This window comes from Oryctolagus cuniculus, chromosome 5 (genome assembly GCF_051225735.1).
Source record: "Oryctolagus cuniculus isolate XC-2025 breed Fujian yellow rabbit chromosome 5, ASM5122573v1, whole genome shotgun sequence".
NCBI lineage: Eukaryota > Metazoa > Chordata > Mammalia > Lagomorpha > Leporidae > Oryctolagus > Oryctolagus cuniculus.
Window position 1 is genome coordinate 87989835 of NC_142871.1, and position 22113 is coordinate 88011947.

At 38.9% G+C, this 22113-nt stretch overlaps 1 protein-coding gene and 1 long non-coding RNA gene across 10 annotated transcripts in view; one reads left to right on the top strand and one right to left on the bottom strand.

Annotated features, from left to right (window-relative positions):
• Positions 1-5760: 5760 nt before the first annotated feature.
• Positions 5761-7774, bottom strand: LOC138849641 (uncharacterized). The gene is made up of 2 exons (XR_011388633.2): positions 7637-7774; positions 5761-5852 (listed from the first exon to the last, which is right to left on the bottom strand). It is a non-coding gene; the product is annotated as an uncharacterized LOC138849641 (long non-coding RNA).
• CEP162 (centrosomal protein 162) overlaps positions 7618-22113 on the top strand; it is a 90464-nt gene continuing 75968 nt past the window's right edge. For 7 of the 9 annotated variants that reach the window (XR_016233891.1, XM_008263166.5, XM_051854513.3 and 4 more), the window contains exons 1-5: positions 7667-7944; positions 8961-9076; positions 13634-13745; positions 20011-20157; positions 20493-20676. Coding sequence is in view for 8 of the 9 variants with exons in the window: in XM_008263166.5 (XP_008261388.3) it covers positions 9020-9076; positions 13634-13745; positions 20011-20157; positions 20493-20676 (500 nt within the window). In the remaining variant the exon portion in view is untranslated. Of the gene's footprint in view, positions 8363-8960; positions 9077-13633; positions 13746-20010; positions 20158-20492; positions 20677-22113 lie in introns of all 9 variants that reach the window. The other 2 variants (XM_002714457.6, XM_008263167.5) reach the window with 2 other exon arrangements.

The following is a 22113-nucleotide window of genomic DNA, read 5'->3' on the forward strand; positions in this document are numbered from 1 at the left end:
TATTCATTAAATAAAAGATAAAAAAAAATACTAACTGATAGAATAAATAAAGGGGAGAGTGATCCAACATGGGAAGCGAGATACTCAGCAGACTCATAGAATGGTGGATGTCCTAAACAGCACTCTGGCCTCAGAATCAGCCCTAGAGGCAGTCCGATCTGGCTGAAAAGCCCATGAGATTATTTCAGGCATGGAAAGCCAAGACACTCTGGCAAAAAAAAAAAAACAACAAACAAACAAACAAACAAAACGAAACCTAAATGAAAGATCTCTGTGAGTGAGATCCCAGTGGAAAGAACAGGTCATCAAAGAAGGAGGTACCTTTCTCTGAAGGGAGGAGAGAACCTCCACTTTGAATATGACCTTGTCTAAACAAGATAAGAGTCAGAGTCGGTGAACTCAAAAGGCTTTCATAGCCTTGGAAACTCATGACTGGTGCATAGGGAGATTACTGATGCCATAAACAGGAGTGTCAATTTGTAAAGTCAACAACAGGAGTCACTGTGCACTTACTCCTCATGTAGAATCTCTGTCCTTAATGTGCTGTGCATTGAGACTTAATGCTATAATGAGTACTCAAACAGTATATTTCGCTTTGTGTTTCTATGGGTGTGCAAACTGTTGAAATCTTTACTTAATGTACACTAAACTGATCTTCTGTAAAAAAAAAAATGAAGAAATTATCAATTCCCAACTTGACTCTCACTGGGATTAAACATGACAATAGGTCTGATCTGATTTCATCATCATTTAAAAAATCACCTATTATTTTTCACTTTATGTTTGTGTGGGAGCAAACTGTTGAAATCTTTACTTAATGTATGCTAAACTGATCTTCTGTATATAAAGAGAATCGAAAATGAATCCTCATGTGAATGGAAGGGGAGAGGGAGTGGGAAAGGGGAGGGATGTGGGTGGGAGAGTCGTTATGGGGCGAAGCCATTGTAATCCATAAGCCGTACTTTGGAAATTTATATTCATTAAATAAAAGTTAAAAAAAATGTAAAAAAAAAAAAAGAGATCTTCTATCTACTGATTCATTATCCAAATGGCCACAAAACAGGGGCTGGGCCAGGCCAAAGCTAGGACCCAGGAACTCCATCAGGTTTCTTACATGGTTGACCAGGGTCCAAGTACTTGGGCCATCTTCTGCTGCTTTTCTAGGCATGTTAGCAGGGAGCTGGATCAGAAGTGGAGCAGCCAGGACTGAAACAGGTACTCTGATTGGGGATGCCAGTTTCACAAGTGGTGGCTTAATGGTGTGCCAGCACACTAGCCCCACTCATCCCTCCCTTTGATCAATGAACTATGTGTCTATGACATTATTCAAATATAGAAATTGGGCAACGGATCTGGATTTTTTCAATTGAGATAAATTATATTAATATGTTCACATGATCATTTTTAATCTCTCTCATTCTTTTCCCTCTCTCACACACATATATACACCCAATCACCCAATGAGCTGTCCATCAATTTCATCCCTCAAAGAACCATGATGTGTTAGTCATTGCTGTAGATTCCTACAGGTCAAGGTTTCCCAATTGCTACAATAAATCTCTGCCTATTTCAGTAATGGCAGCCTTGCTTCTGACAGCTCAGTCTGGCTGTATGGGCTATGCCATTCAAGAATCTGAAACTTCACTGTAGAATCAATACTAGGGAGACCAGTTCTACAACAGCATCTCCTATTAAAAACTCTAGCCTGGGGAAGAGGACAGACATCAGCACGATTTTCAGAGGTGCTGACATCCCTTTCACCAATGAATTCCTTTTTTGCCTCATTGAAGGAAATGTCCCCTGGGTCCACTCAGGGAATAAAGTCAGGTGATAGGTTCTAGACAAATCCACTTTATCCACTTAAACCTTCCTATATCCATGAATCTTCTCAAATCTTTATTACTTGACCAAAGCAATTTCAGCATTACTTGTGTCATTTTTCTATTGACCATGTTCATATTGTGGAACATGAAACATGCAGAGGAACATCACAGAAGAATACTGGTACCAGCTTCAGGGGTTCTTGTTAGGATGTTGAACGCCAAGTCACAACTGAGTGCTCCGGTGCCAACATATTATTCCCTATACGCATGTGCTGTTTTCCCCTACCAGTTACACTCTAAAAATCTATTTCTACATGTGTTTCCCCAGTTATTTTTAGTGTATATAATATGGGACCTGCAATTTGCATAAATCATTCCCTGTTGGAGAAAGAATTCTGTTTCCTTCATCAAATATTTTGACACCTGATCTGAGTTACTATCTTAGAGAAAATGAATGGTGGCAAGGTGGATATGAGGACAAGCTTCATCTTGTGAGCTTCCTTCCCTAGATAAGGGTATTTAGGTCATTCCAAGGTTTCCAGGAAAGAGGTAGAAGCTCTCTTTAGCAAAGAGAATGGGACTTTTTTTTGCCAGTAGACAGGGTTCAGGGAAATCTGAGATTTCAAGATTCCCAGACTCATTCACCTAAATGTCCATATTGCGGCCACAGGGTTCCACTGTTTGATACCAGGGCTCTGACTTAGGCTGCTCAGAGGCTGCAGCTTCCATTCCCTTTGCAGCTGTGCCACTCTTATAATTTTACCCTGGGCCTTATTTTCAATACAGACTCTTTTGCAGCTGCAGGGAATGATTATCTCCTTAAATGCTGATAGAAGCAATCAGTTTTTATGCTATACCTTTCACTGGTTTGTCTGAACTGAGCCATTTTCTTTATTTCAGGCAGGCACTGACAGTAATTAATAAAATTCAGCCATTCTGCAATCCTTGTAATGACCATTGCCACCATCCCTTCCAAGAGTCAGCCCTTCACCTTCTACCTGTACTTTTCCTGATGAACTTTATATGAAAATCACAATGATTGAATGATACTGCTTATCACCATCTAATTTCCCATCACCAGTGGGGTCTTCCACACCATCCAGTAGATTTATCTGGTTCTCATCCTTATAGTCTGCTTTCCAGGTTAATTCTACTGCTATATATCTTCCCTATAGTTCCACTGAAAGCAGAACCTGAGGAATAGACCAGACTAAAAGTAATGTATTTGGGAATGGGTTGCCAAGAAATGGAAGGAATGAATAGGAGGGTGGCATAGAGAAGGAGGGAAAGCCAATACAAGAATGTGTTATCAAGCCATTCCTGTGAATCATTGATTATGAAAACATAGGACATGCTGAAAACTCTTATGGATACTTCTCAATATTGTCAGCCCTAGGGCTCAAAGAAGGAAGTATTTATTCATCAGCCATGTCCCTGCAATGGTCATGGGTAGGCACACAGAGATTAGGTCCTCGGCACTTTCAAGATGCAACTGTTGAGTGATAAATGGGTTTCCTTGAGGATCAGAGATGCCCAGGAGAATAGAAAGTAAGTTTTTTGCACACTATTGACCCATTCCTGTGTGAAGTTGATCAAAGCCTGAATGTAACTGATTCCAGCAACACTGGTTACAGTAAAGGATGAGGCCATGAAGATGTGGGTATGAAATGCAAAGTGCTTCAATGGAGCACACAGAAAAACAGTATCAATCATTAGAATTTGAATAAATATCATAGGTTAGAAAATGACTGCATATGGCCTAGGTATAATTAACACTACAGATTGTGATTGGAATACTGGTTTGTTTTTTTTTTTTTTTCCAGCTAGAAGATCTACTTATTTTTCTTTCATTAAAGGCCAGTAACACAATCCAAGAAGTACTATTATTGAAATCCAAAGCAGTTATCTTAGAAAACAATAAATAAAACAAAATTTCTGCTTTATCAGCATATTTTAACATTTTTTTTATGTATTTATTTGTGAGGCTGACAGAGAGAAATCCCTATCTGCATCCCAATCACAGCACTTCTTCTCTTATCTGATTTGTATATGGGGCTTTCCTGTAAGGGTTCTGAGGCTAATGTATATACAAATGGACATAAAGGGGCCCTAGTGTTGCGGTGGATTCATTCTGAGAGGAGGAGCACGGTGGGGGCCAGAGGCGTGGAGTCACCACACAGACCCCAGGAACAAAGCAGGCCAGAGGTGAGCAGCCTGCAGACTCATTTATTTCAGTTGGTACAGCAGCTTATATTGCTGAGGCAGCCAATCTGGTCAAGAAGCAGTTTATGCCCTAACCAATCACAGCCTGTTGCCAGGCCGGCTCTGTTGCCAGCGGCCATCTTGGCATAGCCTTCTCCTTCCACCACAGCCTAGGTTACAAGAAAATAGCACAGATAAGTGAGAAAGCAACCTCTAGGCTGCAAAACTGAAATCTTTTATTATCTCATACCGATAGAGAACAATGATGAAAACAACTTGATATTCATACACATATATACATTAACAAGGAAGCATCAATTCAATATCACAAGTAATCATGTATCTTTTAGAAAGGCAATAAATAAATAAATGGGATGAGTTCCAGAAATAGTACATTCAGTTGTTGCTTTAATGGCACTTTTAGCTAAAGCAGAGGCTATGATGCAAAGTCAGCCCAACAAAATGCCTTTATGAGAGCTGGAAAATTTTAAATATAGAAGATTTAAAGAACATATACTACTGTAATAATAACCAAAAACATTTTCTAAGTAATATGCTTTTAGAATGAACTATTTAAAAAAAGAATGAGCTATTATTTAATGAATTTATATAAAGATGTATAAGTTTCAGTATGATTTAAAATGAATTCTTTTCATTGCTGTATCAAATTTTACATACACATAGGCAATTACTATAGAAAGTCAAAGAATACTTTTGTGCTTTTAATTGAAGAAATACAACATAGTCTTTTTTAAAAATGGTAATATATTTGTAGAAAGGAAAAATACTATAGTGGTTATTGAGACTTCACCAAATTTACACACATTCATTTGTATATGTGATTCTATTTAATTTTATTACATGTTGCTTGCTGTAACTGCCACCACACTCAAGCTACAGAACTGTTCCATCACCACAAAGATATCCTGTACTGCCTTTTCATGTCTACACTCACCCAGTAATATGTTATTGTGGCATTAATTTGCATTTCCTTAATGGCCAAGGATGTTGTACGTCCTTACATGTACTTATTTGCCATTTTCATATTCTCGCTGAAATGTCTGTCTACATACTTTCCTTATTTTCTAGTTGTGTTGCTTGCTTTTTCACTGCTGAGTGTTGAGTGTTTTTTGTATATTCCAGACAACAGTTGCTTCTCAGATTTGACCCTTTCTGCAAATATTTCCTCCTAGTCTTTAGCTTGTCTTTTGATCCTCTTGCAGGGTCTTTCACAGAGTAATAAATTTTCTTTAAACTGATTAAGCCAAATTTATCATCTTTGTGTGTTGGTATTTTAAGTTATGTGTGAGTGTGTGTGTGTGTATACTATGTTGTTAATTATCTTATTTAAAAGCATAGTCAAATTGTTATGATTTAAAAGCACAATCCAATTGTTATCCTCAGTGGCAATCTACTGAATTGGAGAATTCTTTTAAAAACAACTTTATGACCTAAATCCCATCCATGTCCTCATGATATAATTGTAAACTGGCAACTCTGTATAGCCTAGGGAAAGAGCATCTGCCCATGTTTCCTTATAAAGATGACTGTGTAATTTCTCAATGTTCCATTATGGATAATTATTCTTATTTTCCTTTGGGAAATTTGAAACAACAGCTAAAACTTTGAACACCAGATTTCATATGTTAAACAATTAAGAAAAATTTTAAGCAATTAAAATAAAAAACAGCCAGGATATGAATAGGCAAACATAAACAATAACAAATAACAGAACTCTGTAGACCATTAAATTTAATTATCTTATGATCAGAATAACACAGTTCCTTCAGTGTCTTCCTCATCATCTGTATCAGTGAATTCCTCCATCTGAAAAAACGGGTAATGAAGCAGGATTTGGTAAATGTAACTATTGAGTAACTGGACTGATTCACTTCTCCCCTTAATTCAGTTCCACAATACCCTAGGTTTACATCTCACTCAACATGACAGGCTTGGCTGCAACTATGTTGTCAGTGTTGACTGAGTTTCTACCTGGTAGTGTTTGCTGAGACAAATACAATGAAGGCTAAAATAAATAATAAAATGTAAACAATAATATTTAAAATTTTAAAATATGTGAAAGTATTTAAAAAATTAATAATAAAAATAAAATGAAGACAATCTTGCTCCACAGAATGTCACTGGGAAGCTGGCAAAAACAAAATGCTTACCAAGGTTTATGGCATTCCAAGAAATAAAAACACAAGAAACATCTAACAATTATGAAGAACTGGATCCCACCCAAAGTGATGTAATTGATTCAATTACTGAAAGTATTCAACTTACCATGTCATTTCATTGATATTCTAGCTAGATATATATTTATAGTTAATTAGTAGTACACAGTATTTTAAATTATGGGTCATGAGGTCAATATGACAGAGTTGGGATCTTGAATCTCCCCATTCATAATTATATGAACTTCAGAAAGTTACTCTTTAAATCTTTCTTTAAAGATTTATTTATTTTAAAGGCAAAGTTAGAAAGAGAGAGAGATAGAGAGAGATAGAATGAATCTTCCATCCCTGGTTTACTCCCCAAATGGTTTCAAAGGTCAGAGCAGGGCTGGTCCAAAGCCAGGAGCCTCCTTCAGGCTCCCAGCAGGGGCCCAAGGACTTGGGCTCTCCTCTGCTGCTCTCCCAGGCACACTAGCAGGGAGCTGGATCAGAAGTGGAGCAGCCAGGACATTAACAGTCACCCAAATGGGATGCTGGCATCACAGGCAGTGGCCTCACCCACTACGCCGCAATGCCAGCCCCTACTCTTTAAATCTTAATTTTTCTAAGATGGCAATAATACTATGTACTTCAAAATGTAGTTACAAAAATTAAATAATACTGTAAAAATCATACAACGATGTCCAGCACAGAGAAAGTTCTAAATAAACTTTATCCACTCCTTTTATGACAAGTATTCTGAAAAAAGTATTAACAATTCAGTTTATTAATCAAAAATTTAGTGCTACCATAATCCAGTATGACAAACGAGTCTTGTAACCCTAAATTCTGTAGATGCATGCAAGGCACAAAACAAAAAACACTCATTAGACACGGTAACACTCATCCTCCACTCTTTAGATCAAAGTTCTAATTATACCTTCAGTAACACCAAAGGATTAAATTCTGGAGTTGAGAAGCAAATAATTCTGCATGCTTTGCTGAGTAGGGATGAGATAAGAGTGTAGAGCTAAGTGCCAAGCCCGTCCTAAACGACTTTGTAGGTGTTTGGATTTAATTACAGTGAGAAATAATTGTAAGATTTTAAGCAGGGGAATAATATGATTTATGTTCCAAACCTTTCAAATCACTAATATTGCACAGACACTGGACTAGAAGAGGATACTTTGCTGTTTGTGTATTTTCAGCTTTTTGTCCACTAGGTGGTGGCACAGAGTCCTTAACAGATTTCTAACACACTTGTGTTTCTCTGACATCTACACAGAGGCTTGGCACGTGAAAGAAACCTAATAAATTATGTTTCTTCAAAATTCAGGCATGGAAAACAGCGTTCAAATGAGAAGGCTATAGGAAGGCTGTTAAGAAGTGCGGAACTACAAAGCCTAGGGGAGAGAAACTACATTTCCCAGGAAGCCACGGGCTGTTTGCCCTTACCGCGTGTCCTAGCAGTCCAATAACCCGTTCGCTGCCATGCGCTTTTCCAAGGACCACAGAAAACGCCAGAGAGCGAATTGAGGCTGCAGCGACGGCGGCTTTTGGCTCCCAGAGGGCCCTGCCGAACCGTGGTTGTCCCAACTGGCGCTAGCAAAGGCCCTCGGAACCTAACGGCTGTCCTGCTGGGCCCATGAGCCACGTGACTAACTCGGGTCATGTGACTCCGGAGACCCTCCTCTGACGTCTGTTACCCTGGCAACTTCTGGGCTCACTCAGACCTTCCGGGAAAGCGCGGAATTCAGACAGAGGTAAGGGAGCTTGGACGCCTGCTTCCCGGTCATATCTCCCTGGCCAGCCCTGCGCTTCCGACCCGGTCTTCAGGGCTTTCGTTTTCCGGGTTACTCCCTCCTCCGTTCGGACTCCATTGCAGACGCCTCTTTGTCTTCCCGCCAACTCCGGAACCGCGCTTTCTGGAGCCTAGATGCCACCGGGCCGAGGACCTGTTGGTGGGGTCCGCCTCTTAACCGCCCTCGCCCGGACCTGACGGAAAATGCGCCTACGGGGAGGGGGTGTTTCTCTGCAGGTGGCGGAGCTGTGGTCTGCGTCTCCTTCCTCACCCCCGCCGCGGCGAAAGCCGGCTGCAGTGGTTACCTCAAAGAGTTCAAGTCAGAAACTGCGGTAGATCGGGGAGAGCTTTGCGTTGCAAATCACTGGATTCTACTCCAGGTGCCAAGTGCATCGTTTTTTGTTGACCTTGCCGAAAGAAACGTTTCCCCATTAGCTTTATTCTTGTAGTATTTGGAAATGTCTTCATAAGTTCTGTTTGTCTAGGTCTTGGTCTTGAAGCATCCCCATATTTGGAAAGAGTCCATTTTGCAAAACAGTATGCACTGGTAAAATAGCTAGCTGAAAGAGAAGGCCGCACAAACTTTGTGCTTTGCAAGAAAGAAAGGGTCTATTGGATTCGCTTTTTTTTTTTTTTTTTTTTTTTTTTTTTTTTTTTTTTTAAGATTCTTGGTGAGGGAGGACCTGGTTGGTTTTGGAGAGATATTGAATAACACACACACGTACACACGCACAGATTTAGAAAATACTGTGGAGATCACCCTTTCACAAGTGGGTGTTAAGGGATGAAAATCCTGTACCTTAAGTACAAAAGAGTGGCAAAGCTGCCCTTCCAAATCAGTTTGCTTACTAAATAAGGAAGCTTTTACTAGCTTACTGTCGATAATTGTTTACATATACTGAATCATAAGATAAATGAAGTCTGGTTGTGTGATGTCATGCATTTCCTCAAAATACTTCTGTGTCTCTTGTCATTTAGTGTTTCCAGTGTTGTAAATACTGTAGAATGTTTACATTGGGAAGTGAAAATCATTGATTATGGCCCACTATTCCAAAGAAGAGCTAGATGAAGAGTTTGAACAGTTTATGAAAGAGGTAAGTTTGTATTTTAAAAATCTGTCTCATAAGTTTGTCTCAGCAGATTCATCCCTCGATTCATTTTCACCTCTAAAACAATCAGTTGATCACAAAAGTCTGTTTAATGCCACCTCCGGAATACACCTGTTACCCTTTAGCGCACTCTCTCTCTTCACTGCCACCTGCTAGTTTATTAACTTGTTTGATCTCACCTGAGCAGTACCCACCCGGCGTTCCCAGCATTCCTTTCCCCACAGCACAGCCAGAACAGTCTAGTACATAAATAAGACTCTGTTCCTCCCTAGGTAGTTCTTCCATCACATGTAGAATAAAATCCAGACTCCCTGCCATCTGTGAAATGCTTCCTGATTTCACTCAGGGCTCCTTCACTAACTTGTTACCACTCTTTCCCGTCATGTGTCTTATTTATCCTACAGGGGCCTTTGTTCTCTTCCAGACAAGTCAGTTCATTTCCTCTTAGGGGTTTTGCAGTAGCTGTTCCCTCTGCCTGTAAAGCTGTTCCCTTATGCTTACCTGGCTAGTGAGGCTTCTACCTTAAATATCACTCCCTCAGACTCAGTTTTTCCACTTATCCAGTAAAAACTACCAAGTCACTTCTTGGAGGTTTAATTTAACTAATTTAATTCTTTGTGTAGCATTAAACACCATTTGTTTCTTTTCTTGTGTGGGTCTATTTTCTGCTTCCCATAGGAAGAATTTATAGCCTATGACATGGCTGCATGTTCATTGCTTTACCTACAGTATCTAATAAATGCTTAATAAATATTTGCTGAATGAATGGATTGAAGGGTTGCAACACATTCTCTTCATAAACGGAGGGACTTTATAGGTATTTAAGGGAGTCATGTTTTAACCTATCATAACCTTCTTGTTTATAAAGGAACTTTTGAAGTTGTAGAAGGATCCTCAGTTTCATTGTTAAGAAAAATATGTGTACTTTGTAGGGCTTAAGGGTGTTAAAAAGCGCATACCAATTGCCAGATGTAATAGACTGCCAGAATGAATCTCAGTTCCCATTTGAAAACTGATTTTTTAAAATTAAATATGGATGCATTTTGAAAATTAAATTAATGGGAAATGCTTTCATTGTAAAAAAAATAAATAGCAGTGCAGGCCTTTGAAAATGTTTTTTCTTCTACCTTTTGTTTACCACCCCTGAAAACACACTCAGCATTCTCCAACTCTCTCATTCTTGCTCCCTGCCTGCTCTCTCCATTTGTCTCCTCCTTATGTCCATCCATAACTTACAAAAGCTCTTATCTCATGTGAGATTTAAGGCCTTGTTTCTTTCTAAACAATGCAATGATGATTTTAGAGTCATGTTAATTTTGGTCATTTTGATTAAATTATCACTGAAGCAGTTCGTTGAAAGATTTGATTTACAGATCTTTGTTCTTTGTTTTTTGGAAAGTGATGTGACCATCTTTTTCTTTTATAGTTTTCATAGATTCAATTTACATAATATAGAAGTTTTCCATTTAAAGGGTACATGTCAGTGATTTTAGTTATACAATCAACACAGTCAATGTGGAGCTTTTTTCTTTTTAATCACCCTAAAAAGAAACCTTGTATCTAGTTAGCAGTTACCCCCTGTCTCTCCTTTCCTCTTTCCTGAGCCTTGGGCAGCTACTGAACTACTTTCTGTCCTGAAGATTTGCCTGTTAAGGATATTTCATAGAAATGCCGTCATACAATATGTGGTCTTTGGGCCCGGCTTCTTTTACTTAGTATTGTTTATCCATAGTGTCGCATTTATTAGTACTTCATTTCGTCTTATAGCTGAATAATATTCCGTGTATAGCTATACTACATTTTGTTTACTCACTTATCAGTGGATCGGCAGTTGAATTCTACCCACTTTTTGGCAGGTATGAATCATGCTGCATTGAATAGTCAGGTGCCAGTTTTTATGTGGCTGTATGTCTTCATTTCTCAACATACATTACCTAGGAGTAAAATTGCTGGGTTTTGTCATAACTCTGCTTAACCTTTTACTCTACATTTAACTGCCAGACTGTTTTCTAGAGTGGTCATCATCTTATATTCCCTGCAACAAATCTTAGTTTACAGAGGTTCCAGTTTCTTCATATCCTTGCCAACATGTTATTTTCTCAAGATTGGCTTTCTTATGTTTTATTTTTGATGACAGTAATCTGGAAAGCAGTTGAAGTGAGAATACTTATTGTGTCTTAGTACACTAGGTGTTCTTCATTGCTTTTCTTGACCTTTGCCGCAACCCTGCAGGGTGGATGGTGTTATACTTATGTTACTAACAGGTTAACTGGAAAAATGTGGGGAGGAGACAGAAATGGAATATTTCAAGGTGATAGTGAAGTTCAGAACCTGAGTGATATAACTAGTAAATTTCAGAAATTCAAATGGGATAAAGAATATTTGTTTTTTCCCTCCTCCCCTCTTCTTACCTGGTTGTCAGGAAAGACAATGAATTTTTTTTGACTATTTCAAAACTGACAAAAAATTTTTGGGTAAGAGATTTTTGTTTGGTAGATGGAAATGTATATCCCTGGTCTTAGAAGTTTAAAATGTCATCTGGGGTTGAATCCTGCTGTGTAACTTTTACTAACAGTTGTAACTTGGTCAAGTTGCTTAATGTCTGTGGGCTTCTGTTTCCTCATCAGTAGTCTCCAGGATTGTTTAAAGTGTAAGGAAAATAACTTGAGTGTAGATGTTGACATAGAGCAGGCGTGCACCTCTTGATTTCTTCTCCAGAAAACCGGTATAAAATGAGAATGAAAAGGACAAAGAGCATAGTCCTGAAGAAGTCTCATGTTAAAGAAATGGGCAAAGGGGCCCAAAGCTGTTTAAATAGAGGGTTGGGAGTAGCCACAAAGCTGGAGATACCCTGGAGAAAGTGATGCTGCCAAAGTCAAAGGTAGAGGGTTTCAAGAAATAAGAGCTGCTCGCTAGTATCAAATCGTGTGATACAGTCAGGGAGCCTGACTGACAGCTGCCCTGTAACTGTGGCATTTGGGAGCCTTTTGTGCCTGGAGGAGAGCTGTTTTAGATGGGAACCAGATTTTAAGGGGTTGAGTAGTGAGCTTGAGAAATTGGTATACAGTAGTCCCTTCATAACCACAATTTTGCTTTCTGCAGTTTCATTTACATGTGGTCACTTATGGTCCGAAAATATTAATGGAACGTTCCAGAAACAGTTCCTAAGTTTTAAATTGCGAGACATTTTGAGAAGCATGATGAACTCCTACTCCATCCCATCCAGGGCATAACTCATCCCTTTGTGCAGTATAGCCACACTTCATATACTGCCCACCCATTAGTCAGTTAGTAGCCTTTTTGGTTATCACACTGATCCAATGTGGCAATATGATAGTATCACAGTATTTGTGTCTTGGTAACTCTTACTTTACTTAGTAGTGGCCCCTAAGTGCAAAACTAGTGATGCAAAGAGGCACCAGGGCATAGAAACAGGAGCACAAATAACTCCAGCAGTGTGTGGCAATGCTGACAAAACATGATATATGTGAGTTTCAGTCTTGTCCATGGTTTCAGGCATGCACTAGAGATCTTGAAACTTAATCCCCCATGGATAAGAGAGGACTGCTGTTTAAAGGAAAATTGGTAGGTAAATTACAAGGCAAATAGGGAACTTGTGTTTTTTGTTTTTTAACAAAGTAGAGTACGCATGAATGTTCATTCTTCCATTCCACAGTTCTACCAGGGTGTTGTGCTAGGCTTTGGAGATGCAGTGCTAAATAGGTTTATAATCTGAGGGGAGGGAGAGAAGAACAGAGAGAGGGGAGTGAAGATTTAGAAATGAGATGGGGTAACCAAGAAAAGAAGAACCTGGAGAGAAGTGACCCATGCTTGTGCAGGTTTGGTTTGGAGGGGAGGAAGCAATTATCTCTTCTGAAATAGGGAAGTGCCTAAACCGGTGAGTTTTGTGATGGAGTAAGGGGAAGGAGGGTGAAATTTGAAGATCTTTATTCAGTCATTAGAGAGGAGGCCAGGTTACTGGCTAAGAGGGAGGAGGTATTGGAGTTAGAGTCGGGGATTTAGAATTGTGAAATTTGAACCATAAGAGTAGAAAAGGACAAATAAAAATATGCTACAGCTTATTAATCATTGTGACAAAATGCTGATTTCTCTGACGAACACCTTTATCCTCTCGGCCACTGAAACTCAATTCTTGTCTTGGAGTCTCTGTTCTTCTAAGGTGATGCTATGGAATTTTGCTCAACCAACGTTTATTCTTAGGCCCTCAAGAATATCTGAAGATAGGTAGGATTATATCCTTCCTTCTTTTCCTAAACAAGTCTTGTGATCAAGTTCTCTTTTTTTCTGTGTTGTTCTAATTAAGCTGCTTAACTCTGGATATGAAAGTCGATGTTCAGAGATTTATGCTTGATTTTTAAATTATTTTGACCTCCTAGGTTTAGAAATAGGAGTTTAAACATTGTTGAGATTATTTGTCTTTATGATAGCTAAAGTGTGAGAGAACCAGTAGAAACTTTTTTTGTGATGAATCTATCAAATTTATAATGTATTCTAACATGCAGTAACTTGTATCTGATTCAGCTCTCGGATGATTCTTTTGAAAATTCAAACAAAACACCTAGACAACCTAAGAAGGAAATGAAGAAAGATACAGTGCCTTGGTGGTTAACTGAAGATGATTATGAAGACAGTGGTAAATATTGCTGATTTTTAGTTTCAAATTATTTGACCACAAGGGGTCAGGCAAGACTGTTAATTTTGAATATTGTTACTTGCACTAAAATATAAAAGAAAGTAACACTAACTGTGGATTTTTGAAGTTAGAATTATTTTTTCATATTACTTCACTTTATTTTATGCTTATTTTGTAATGGAGAATCTTTGTTTTTGTATTATTAGGTTATTTTACATTGGAAGTTTATATTTACTCAAGATGATTAATAATTCAAGTATATTTATATTTTATCATGTTTAATGATAAATTGATTTAATCTGATTTATATAAAATATTCTGGTGATGCGTTAATGATGTCACATGTAAGATTTTTTTCATATTACGATTTATTTATTTATTTGAAAGGCATAGTGACAGAAAGAGCGAGAGATGGAGGAAAATCTAAAGATCTTCCATCCTCTGGCATACTCCCCAAGGGCCCACAACATCTGGGGCTAGACCCAGTGAAAGCCACAAGCTAGGAACTCCAGTTGGATCTCGCTCTGTAGGTAGCAGGAACCCAAGTACTCGTTCCATCATGTGCCTTGCAGATGCATTAGCAGGAAGCTGGATCTGAAGCATACAGTAGTTCGACTTGAACCAGGCAATCCAGGTGGCCACTATGCCCACCCTGTGCTGGGAAGATCTTAATAACTATAAATTTTAGTATCACAAATAGTGAATTTAGTAAAAACATAATTTACTACCTTAATGACAAAGAACTCATCATTGATCCTCTCTGGCACATGTTTGTATCTTTTCTAGAACTGTTCCTAATCACATCTTTACAAATGCAAAATTACTTTCTTGGATGTTTTCTTATACTTACTATGCTGTATTTATAATATATAATAAGTATAAATATGATTTACCATATATACTTATTACTTATGTTACTGCTATATCCATGAGGCACCCAGACCACTTCTACTACCTATATGTGGGTATCTATGTTTATACTATTTGTGGATCAGTGTTATGCATAATTTTGTAAATGGGAAAGTTTCTGTATTTTTCCTAGGGGAAATATTTACCCGTGGCTTTTGTTTTTTTTCCCCCCATAAAACTGAGTCAGAACTCCTTAATGTGATAGTTAAGACGCTCTATAATCTGACTGGAACCCTCCTCTCTAGCCCTGTGCGGCAGCCACCCTCAGTTGTTCTTATCCCCTGGAAACACTCTTGGCTCCCGTGTGTCTGTTCCTAAGCTCACCCTCCTTGTCATTTTGTCTTGTCCTTTTTGTCCAGTAAAACTTGGCATCATCACTTCTTACAATCTTGCACTGATTCTTCTAGCTTCTTTGTCAGCAAATTTTCTCCTTTGTTTTGATGTCAAAACACCCTAATGCATTTGCCCATTGTGCTGATAGCTATAACCTATTTGCTACTCCCACTGAGGGTGGGAACATTTTGATAGCTTCTTTTTGTTGTATCCTCTGAAGCTCATACTTATTTTTATTACATAATAATATTTACTATTATTTGGTAATAGTGTTTAATAAACAAATATTGTTTATTATTATCTCTGTTCTTCTGACACTGTAAATAAAGAAAATGCCTTACTCAAACCATGCAACAGTGCTAATGTTTACATGTGAAGAATTATTTTGTAGAATTTTCCCCCTGGTGGTTCTTGAAAAGGCTATTATATGATGAAGTGCTATTGGAATTGTAGACAGACATTTGATACTTGATCAGCATTAAAGCCTTCTTTCTAGAAAATAATGAATTAGAGCAGAAATATACAAACTGACCCTGGAGGGAAAGAATAGACCGGAAACACTTGTATGTAAACTGAATAATTGTGTTAATAATTTTAGAAGAGTATATAAGTCAGAAATAGATTTGATTGAGCAAAGAAGCAAAGATCTATAGCCAAGAAATAAACTTTGATGATGTCTACTTAAATAAGAGTGTTCCCAGCCCCGTGCTATAGTATGGCCCTGGTTCAATCACAAACATTTATTGAGTTCATGTTATGTTCTGAATACTAGGCACAAGTGTGAAAAAGCAAGATGTGCTTCCTGCCATCAAGAGTGTAGAAGCTTCTAAGGGAGAATTGAACACCCCTCTTAAGAGATGAATGCATTATCAGTGTTGGATACAACTTAATATTGACATGAGCAACTTCTGTGTTATCGTTTGCTTTCTTTTTCAGTTGCCATAAGCACAAAATATTCTGATGAAACAATTCTCTTGCTATTTATACTCTTCATTATAAACAGCTAAATTGGATTTTGGTTTCTGTTAGCCCTCTGAGCATGGTTGGTGTGAGTCACATCCCTGAGTCCAGCTTCAGAGCCAGGGTGAGACTTTGGGCGGTTGCCCCAAGAGCTCCTCAACCTTGGCACGCACTTTTTCATTCCTGCAGCTGTGTGGAAGTTATTATTTGGTCCGATAAAACGATTATTCATGTGAAGCCATGAAATGGATTTTAAACCCTTTCCAAGAAGACACTAATTAGGAAATTGAAGCCAGAATTTCTTAATATGAACTCCTAACACAAAATTATATTTTTTCTCATCTTAATGTCTATATCACATAATTATTTCCCTTTTCCATTTCTCAGTTCTTTACTAGTATATACTGTTAGAGAAAAACAATTCTTTTTTTCCAGTCTTTCTAGTGCTGTTGAAATAAAGTGCAAAACTCTGCCCCTGGGCTGTGAGGAGAGCTAGTCTGACTCACCTGCTTTAGGCTTATCTCCTCCCAGAGTCACCCTAACTCATTTTACAGCCTCATGGCCTTTTGCATCCTCAACTTCCCCATTCTTCCCATTGTACTTGTTCCCCTTGCCTATAAATGTCTCCTTTTCCAGTTCACCTCATTATTTCCTTAGCAGAAATGTTACTTCCTTGCAGAACATTCTTGAATTTTTCAGTCTTGGCAAGAATCTAGCCCCTCCCCCCATTAATATCTCACCTCAAACAACTTAGAGTTGTGATTCACATTTAATTCTCCTATCTGCTTCTCCAGTAACCTCCTTCAGTGGCCACTGTTGCCCTTACCACATCTGTTGTGTTTGACCTGGGAAAGCTGTAGATTTCTCTTCATGCCACTTCTAGACCTTTCTCCTGCACTCTCCTGTGAACCATGTTGTCAGAACACCTGTTGTCTTTGCGTGTTACAGTTACCTGTTAACTTCCAGGTTATTCCTTTTCCTTCCTCAAAGATCAACACTATCGTTCTCCAGTTCTGCCTCTTACTTCATTAATGTGAAGTCCAATAACCTGACACCTGAGTTCTTTGAACTTCTTTATATCCAAAATTTTGTTATCTACTACATCAAGCCACCTACTCCCTCTAATATCTTCTCATGTCACTCATCATAAAAGCTAATGCCCCATAAGCTGCCACTCTCCCTCCCAGCCCTGCATCCTGACTTCCTGGCCTCTCAACTGCTACTGTCTTTCACTAGCCCCTGCCACTAGAACTACACTGGCCTCCTTGCTCTTCATACCTACCTAGCATTTGTGTGCTTAGAGGCTTTACACGGGTGTACTCTTCCTTCACATACTCACTTGGATTTCTCCCTTACTTCTAGCACATCTTTTCCTAAATGTCAACTTCTCAGCGAAGGCATTCCTGACCACTCTATTTGAAGTTGCATTTATTTATTTTAATTAATAATCTCTCTATATCCACATGAATGTAAGCTTCACAAGGACAGGGGTTTTTATCATTTTTACTCAGTGATAAATCCCCAGCATTTAATATAATTCCTGGTACATAGCAGGCAGCAATACATATTCATTGTTGATTATCCTTAGTCCTTTTGTGATGGTAAACGCTTTCATTGTGGGGCCAGCACTAACACCTTTGTAGGCATGGAGTTTGCTAAAAAACATGCATGGAACATAAACATTCTATATAAACATAAGCTTTTATGACCAGAAGTCATATAACATTAAACATTTTTTTAATATAAAAGATTTCAAACATGGAGAAAGAAGTAGCATATGTCCCATGTGCCCATTGCTAGCTACAACAGTTTTTTTTTTTTTTTTTTTAATTTATTTGACAGGTAGAGTTATAGATAGACAGAGAGAAAGGTCTTCCTTCCGTTGGTTCACTCCCCAAATGGCTGCTGTGGCCGGCGCTGCGCTGATCTGAAGCCAGGAGCCAGGTGCTTCTTCCTGGTCTCCCACATGGGTGCAGGCGCCCAAACACTTGGGCCATCCTCCACTGCCTGCCTGGGCCACAGCAGAGAGCTGGACTGGAAGAGGAGCAACCAGTACTAGAACCCAGTGCTCATATGGGGTGCCTGTGCTGCAGGCGGAGGATTAACCAAGTGAGCCACAGTGCTGGCCCCAGCTACAACAGTTATTAACACATGGCCAATAACATTTCACCTGTCGCCCTTGTCATTCTCCACCCCTTCATACACTGGGCTATGCTGAACTAAATCCCCACCAGCGTATCACTTCTATCCACTTTCTGCAAAACATCTCTTGAAATAAGGACTATTTTTAAAAAGTAATTTGAGAGGAAGAGGCAGATGGACAGACAAAGCTCCCTTCTGCTGGTTCATTCCTGAGATGCCTTCAAGAACTAAGGCTGGCTGAAGCCTAGAGCTGGTAACTCAATCCAGGTCTCCCACATGAGTGGTAGGGACCCAGCCCAGCTATTTGAACTAACCCTGGGGTCTGTGTTAGCAGGAACCTGGAATACAGAGCTGGGAGTTGAACCGAGGTACTCCAGTATGAGATACAGGTGACTTAACTGCCAACCCTAAAGAATCTCTTTTTAAAATAAAAATATTATAATATCTAAGACATAAATGAAAAAGAAATATTGATAGTAATTCCTTAATATCACCTAATAGCTAAAAAAATCATAAAATACTTTTAATATGTTTAATATATATTAGCCTTAGAAAAAGTTTCACATTCCAAAATGCTATCCTCTGAGCATGGTTGGTGTGGGTCACATCTCTGAGTCCAGCTTCAGAGCCAGGGTGAGACCTTGGGTAGTTGCCCCAAGGGCACCCAAACCTTGGCATGTAGTTTTTCATTCCTGCAGCCATGCGGAAGTTATTATTTGGGAGCCTCCCTTCCTTAACAATATACACAGATCCCAGTGAGAGAAACTGTCCTACAGTGAGCCAGTTTCCAGTATTTTTGAAATAATGACTCTTTTCTTCAAGTGATATGTATACTAACAAAGGGTCTTGTCTAGCTTTTATTATTGTCCTTTAGTGTACCTGTTTTTCAATCTTGTATTTTTGTTTGTTTTTAAAGATTTATTTATTTGAAAGGCAGAGTTACAGAGAGGCAGACGCAGAGAGAGAGAGAGGAGTCTTCCATCCACTAGTTCACTTCACAAACGGCTGCAACGGCTGGAGCCACACCTATCCAAAGCCAGGAGCCTGGAACTTCATCCAGGTCTCCCACACAGGTGCAGGGCCAAGGACTTAGGCCATCTTCCACTGCTTTCCCAGGCCATAGCAGAGAGCTGGATCGGAAGTGGAGCCAGACAGGTCTTGAACCGGCGCCAGTAGGGGATGCTGGCACTGCAGGTGGCAACTTTACCTGCTGTGCCACAGTGCCAGCCCCATGTCTTATATTTTGTTAACCTAGGCCACCCACAGTCTACTTACAGTAGTATTACAAAGCAAGCAACAAAAACACACTGAATAATAATGAACAGAGGAAATGAGGCAGAGATTTTTTTTTTAAAGACAGAGTTACAGAGGGAGGTAGAGACAGAGACAGAGAGGTCTTCCATCTGCTGGTTCACTCCCCAGATGGCTGCAATGGCCGGAGCTGCGCAGATCCGAAGCCAGAAGCCAGGGGCTTTTTTTGGGTCTTCCACATGGATGCAGGGGCCCAAGGACTTGGGCCATCTACTGCTTTCCCAGGCCATAGCAGAGAGCTGGATCAGAAGAGGAGCAACCAGGTCTAGAACTGGTGCCCATATGGGATGCCAGGGCTTTAACCTGCTGCACCACAGCACCAGCCCTGGCAGCAATATTTTTTATAGAGCATTGTAGACTGTATTAAGTACTTGTGCGTCAATATAATTCTTAAAAATCTTTTACTCAAATTTTTGAAACATTTAATAAGATATGCTAAACCAAATAGAATTATGATTTTCTTTGAATTTCAGGTCTGATGGATTTTTATTTTACAGAACAGATTATATAATGACTGTGCACAAAATTAGTACAGCAGGTATTGTGGTGGCATAGAGATCAAAACAGTTCTCCGAACAAAAATATTCAGCTGTAATAAATCTGCTCCTAGGACTGCTTGAAATAAATGTGAGCTATTTGAAAACAAAGAAGATGTCTCAGCCTGTTCTGGAGACAGATGAGGAATCTGCTGAAAAGATTCAGTTTCTTAAGAGCAGTGGAACCTCTGTCTTAAGTGCTGACAGCTTAGAAGCAAATGGTAAGAAATGTGAGGTGTATCAGTCAATAATTTTTTGGTCACTAAGTTGATGTTCAGAATTTCTACAGAAATTAACTCATAAGCATCTTGGAACCTCAATTACTGAAGCAAGTAAACAGATTTAATATCTTCCAAGAGGTTTAGAATCACAACTCTGGAGAAACCTTAAAACTAATATATTCGTATGAATATGAGTCTCTTTTTGGTGGGTAAGCAATTACATAAAGTATTTGTAAAAACTGTTTTCAATTTACTGTGTAATATCCATGAATGCATCATGTAAATGAGTTTTATCAGAATTCTATTAATAAAATACGTTTGTGCTTTCCATTTAGAACTAGTAGTTTCTGAACTCAATCATAGTATTCTTGGATTGGGATTGGACACATTAGAGGAACAGGAAGAAAAAGAGCAGTTTTTTGCCAGGCTTGAGAAAGGCTTGACGTCTTCCATTGATTATTCAAGATTAAATAAAGAACTGGATTCTAATGACTCTACACGTTTAAAAGTTTTACACAGGTAAAGTAAACACAACATAAGCAGTTCATTGCTTCCACTTTTCTTTTTTTTAGTGTCTGGTATATGGATGGGCTTAAATAGATAAACATTACAAGAGGCAAAAATCTTTTTCTTAACTCCATTTTCTGTTCCTTATTATAGTCAGGCTTTTCTTACATATAAACAGAATGTGTTGGTTTGCTTTTGAGAGCTGACTCTGTCTCCAGGTACCAGAAATTTCATACCTAAGATGATATCACCACTAATAATGATTTCTAACAAGTCGTTAATAGGAAAATAATTAGATAATTTTCCAAAACTAAGAGTCCAGGTTATTATTATGAACTTATGAAAAAAGGAGTAGAAAGAGAAGTGGAAACCAAGGAGCAAATGGAAGTTTGGTCTGAGTGTTCACCTCTACATGTGGTTGACCCTGATGATCAGGAAACCTCATTTATCCTGGAAATCCTGACTGAGCTGGTTCCCCTCCTGAGTACAGTAGACCATTGGTGTTCTCCATCTCTCTGTGAAACCTGAGATCTTTAATTTCCTCATTTTAGTTATCTATGTAATTTTTTAAAATTATAAGTGGAAAACAGGTTAGAATTTTATTTAGGAGTGTAACAACATAAAAGTACAAATAAGGGTAAAGAAATCCATAACCTCTGGTTATTGGTGTGCCTGGTCTCCTTGAGATGATTAGTTACTGACTGTAGAGAAAAGAGTACATTTCCTGTCATGAAGTGTACAGGGCATGAGATTTTTTTTTTTTTTTATCATACTTGAAAGCAACAAGGTAGCCTACCAACTTTATAGATGTTGACAATGGACAGAAGATTCCTGGGTGAGAAATAGGATCTTGTCTCACAACAAAGCAGTACTCTGGTGTTATCCTCGTTTACATTTGGTTCCTGTGACCCATGGCCCCACAGGGGCAAGGCAAAGAATCTGTGATGGACGTCTGTGCATCACTTTATGGATGAGGAACACTGAGCTTGGAGAATCTGTTGCTGTTTTTATTATAAGTGGAAACAAGCCTGGGTGGCTGGCTTTTTTTTTTAACCGAGTGGAATCTACTTCTTTTTGCAAGATTACTCACTGCAAACAGAACCCTGAGAAATGGCTTGGTAAAGAATAGTCAGAGTGTTGGGACCATCACTGTGTCATAGCCAATAAAGCCGCCACCAGCAATGCTGGCATCTCATATGGGTGCTGGTTCATGTTCTGGCTGCTCCACTGCTAATCCAGTTACCTGCTAATGACCTAGTAAAAACAGCAGAAGAAGGTTTGGGCCCCTGCCACCCATGTGAGAGATCAGGTAAAGCTTCTGGCTTCGGCCTGTCTCAGCCCTGACCATTGCAGCTATCTGGGAAGTGAACCAGAAGATGGAAGATCTGTGTGTGTCTCCATCTCTCTGTAACTCTGACTTTCAAATATATAAATCTTAAAAAAAAAAAA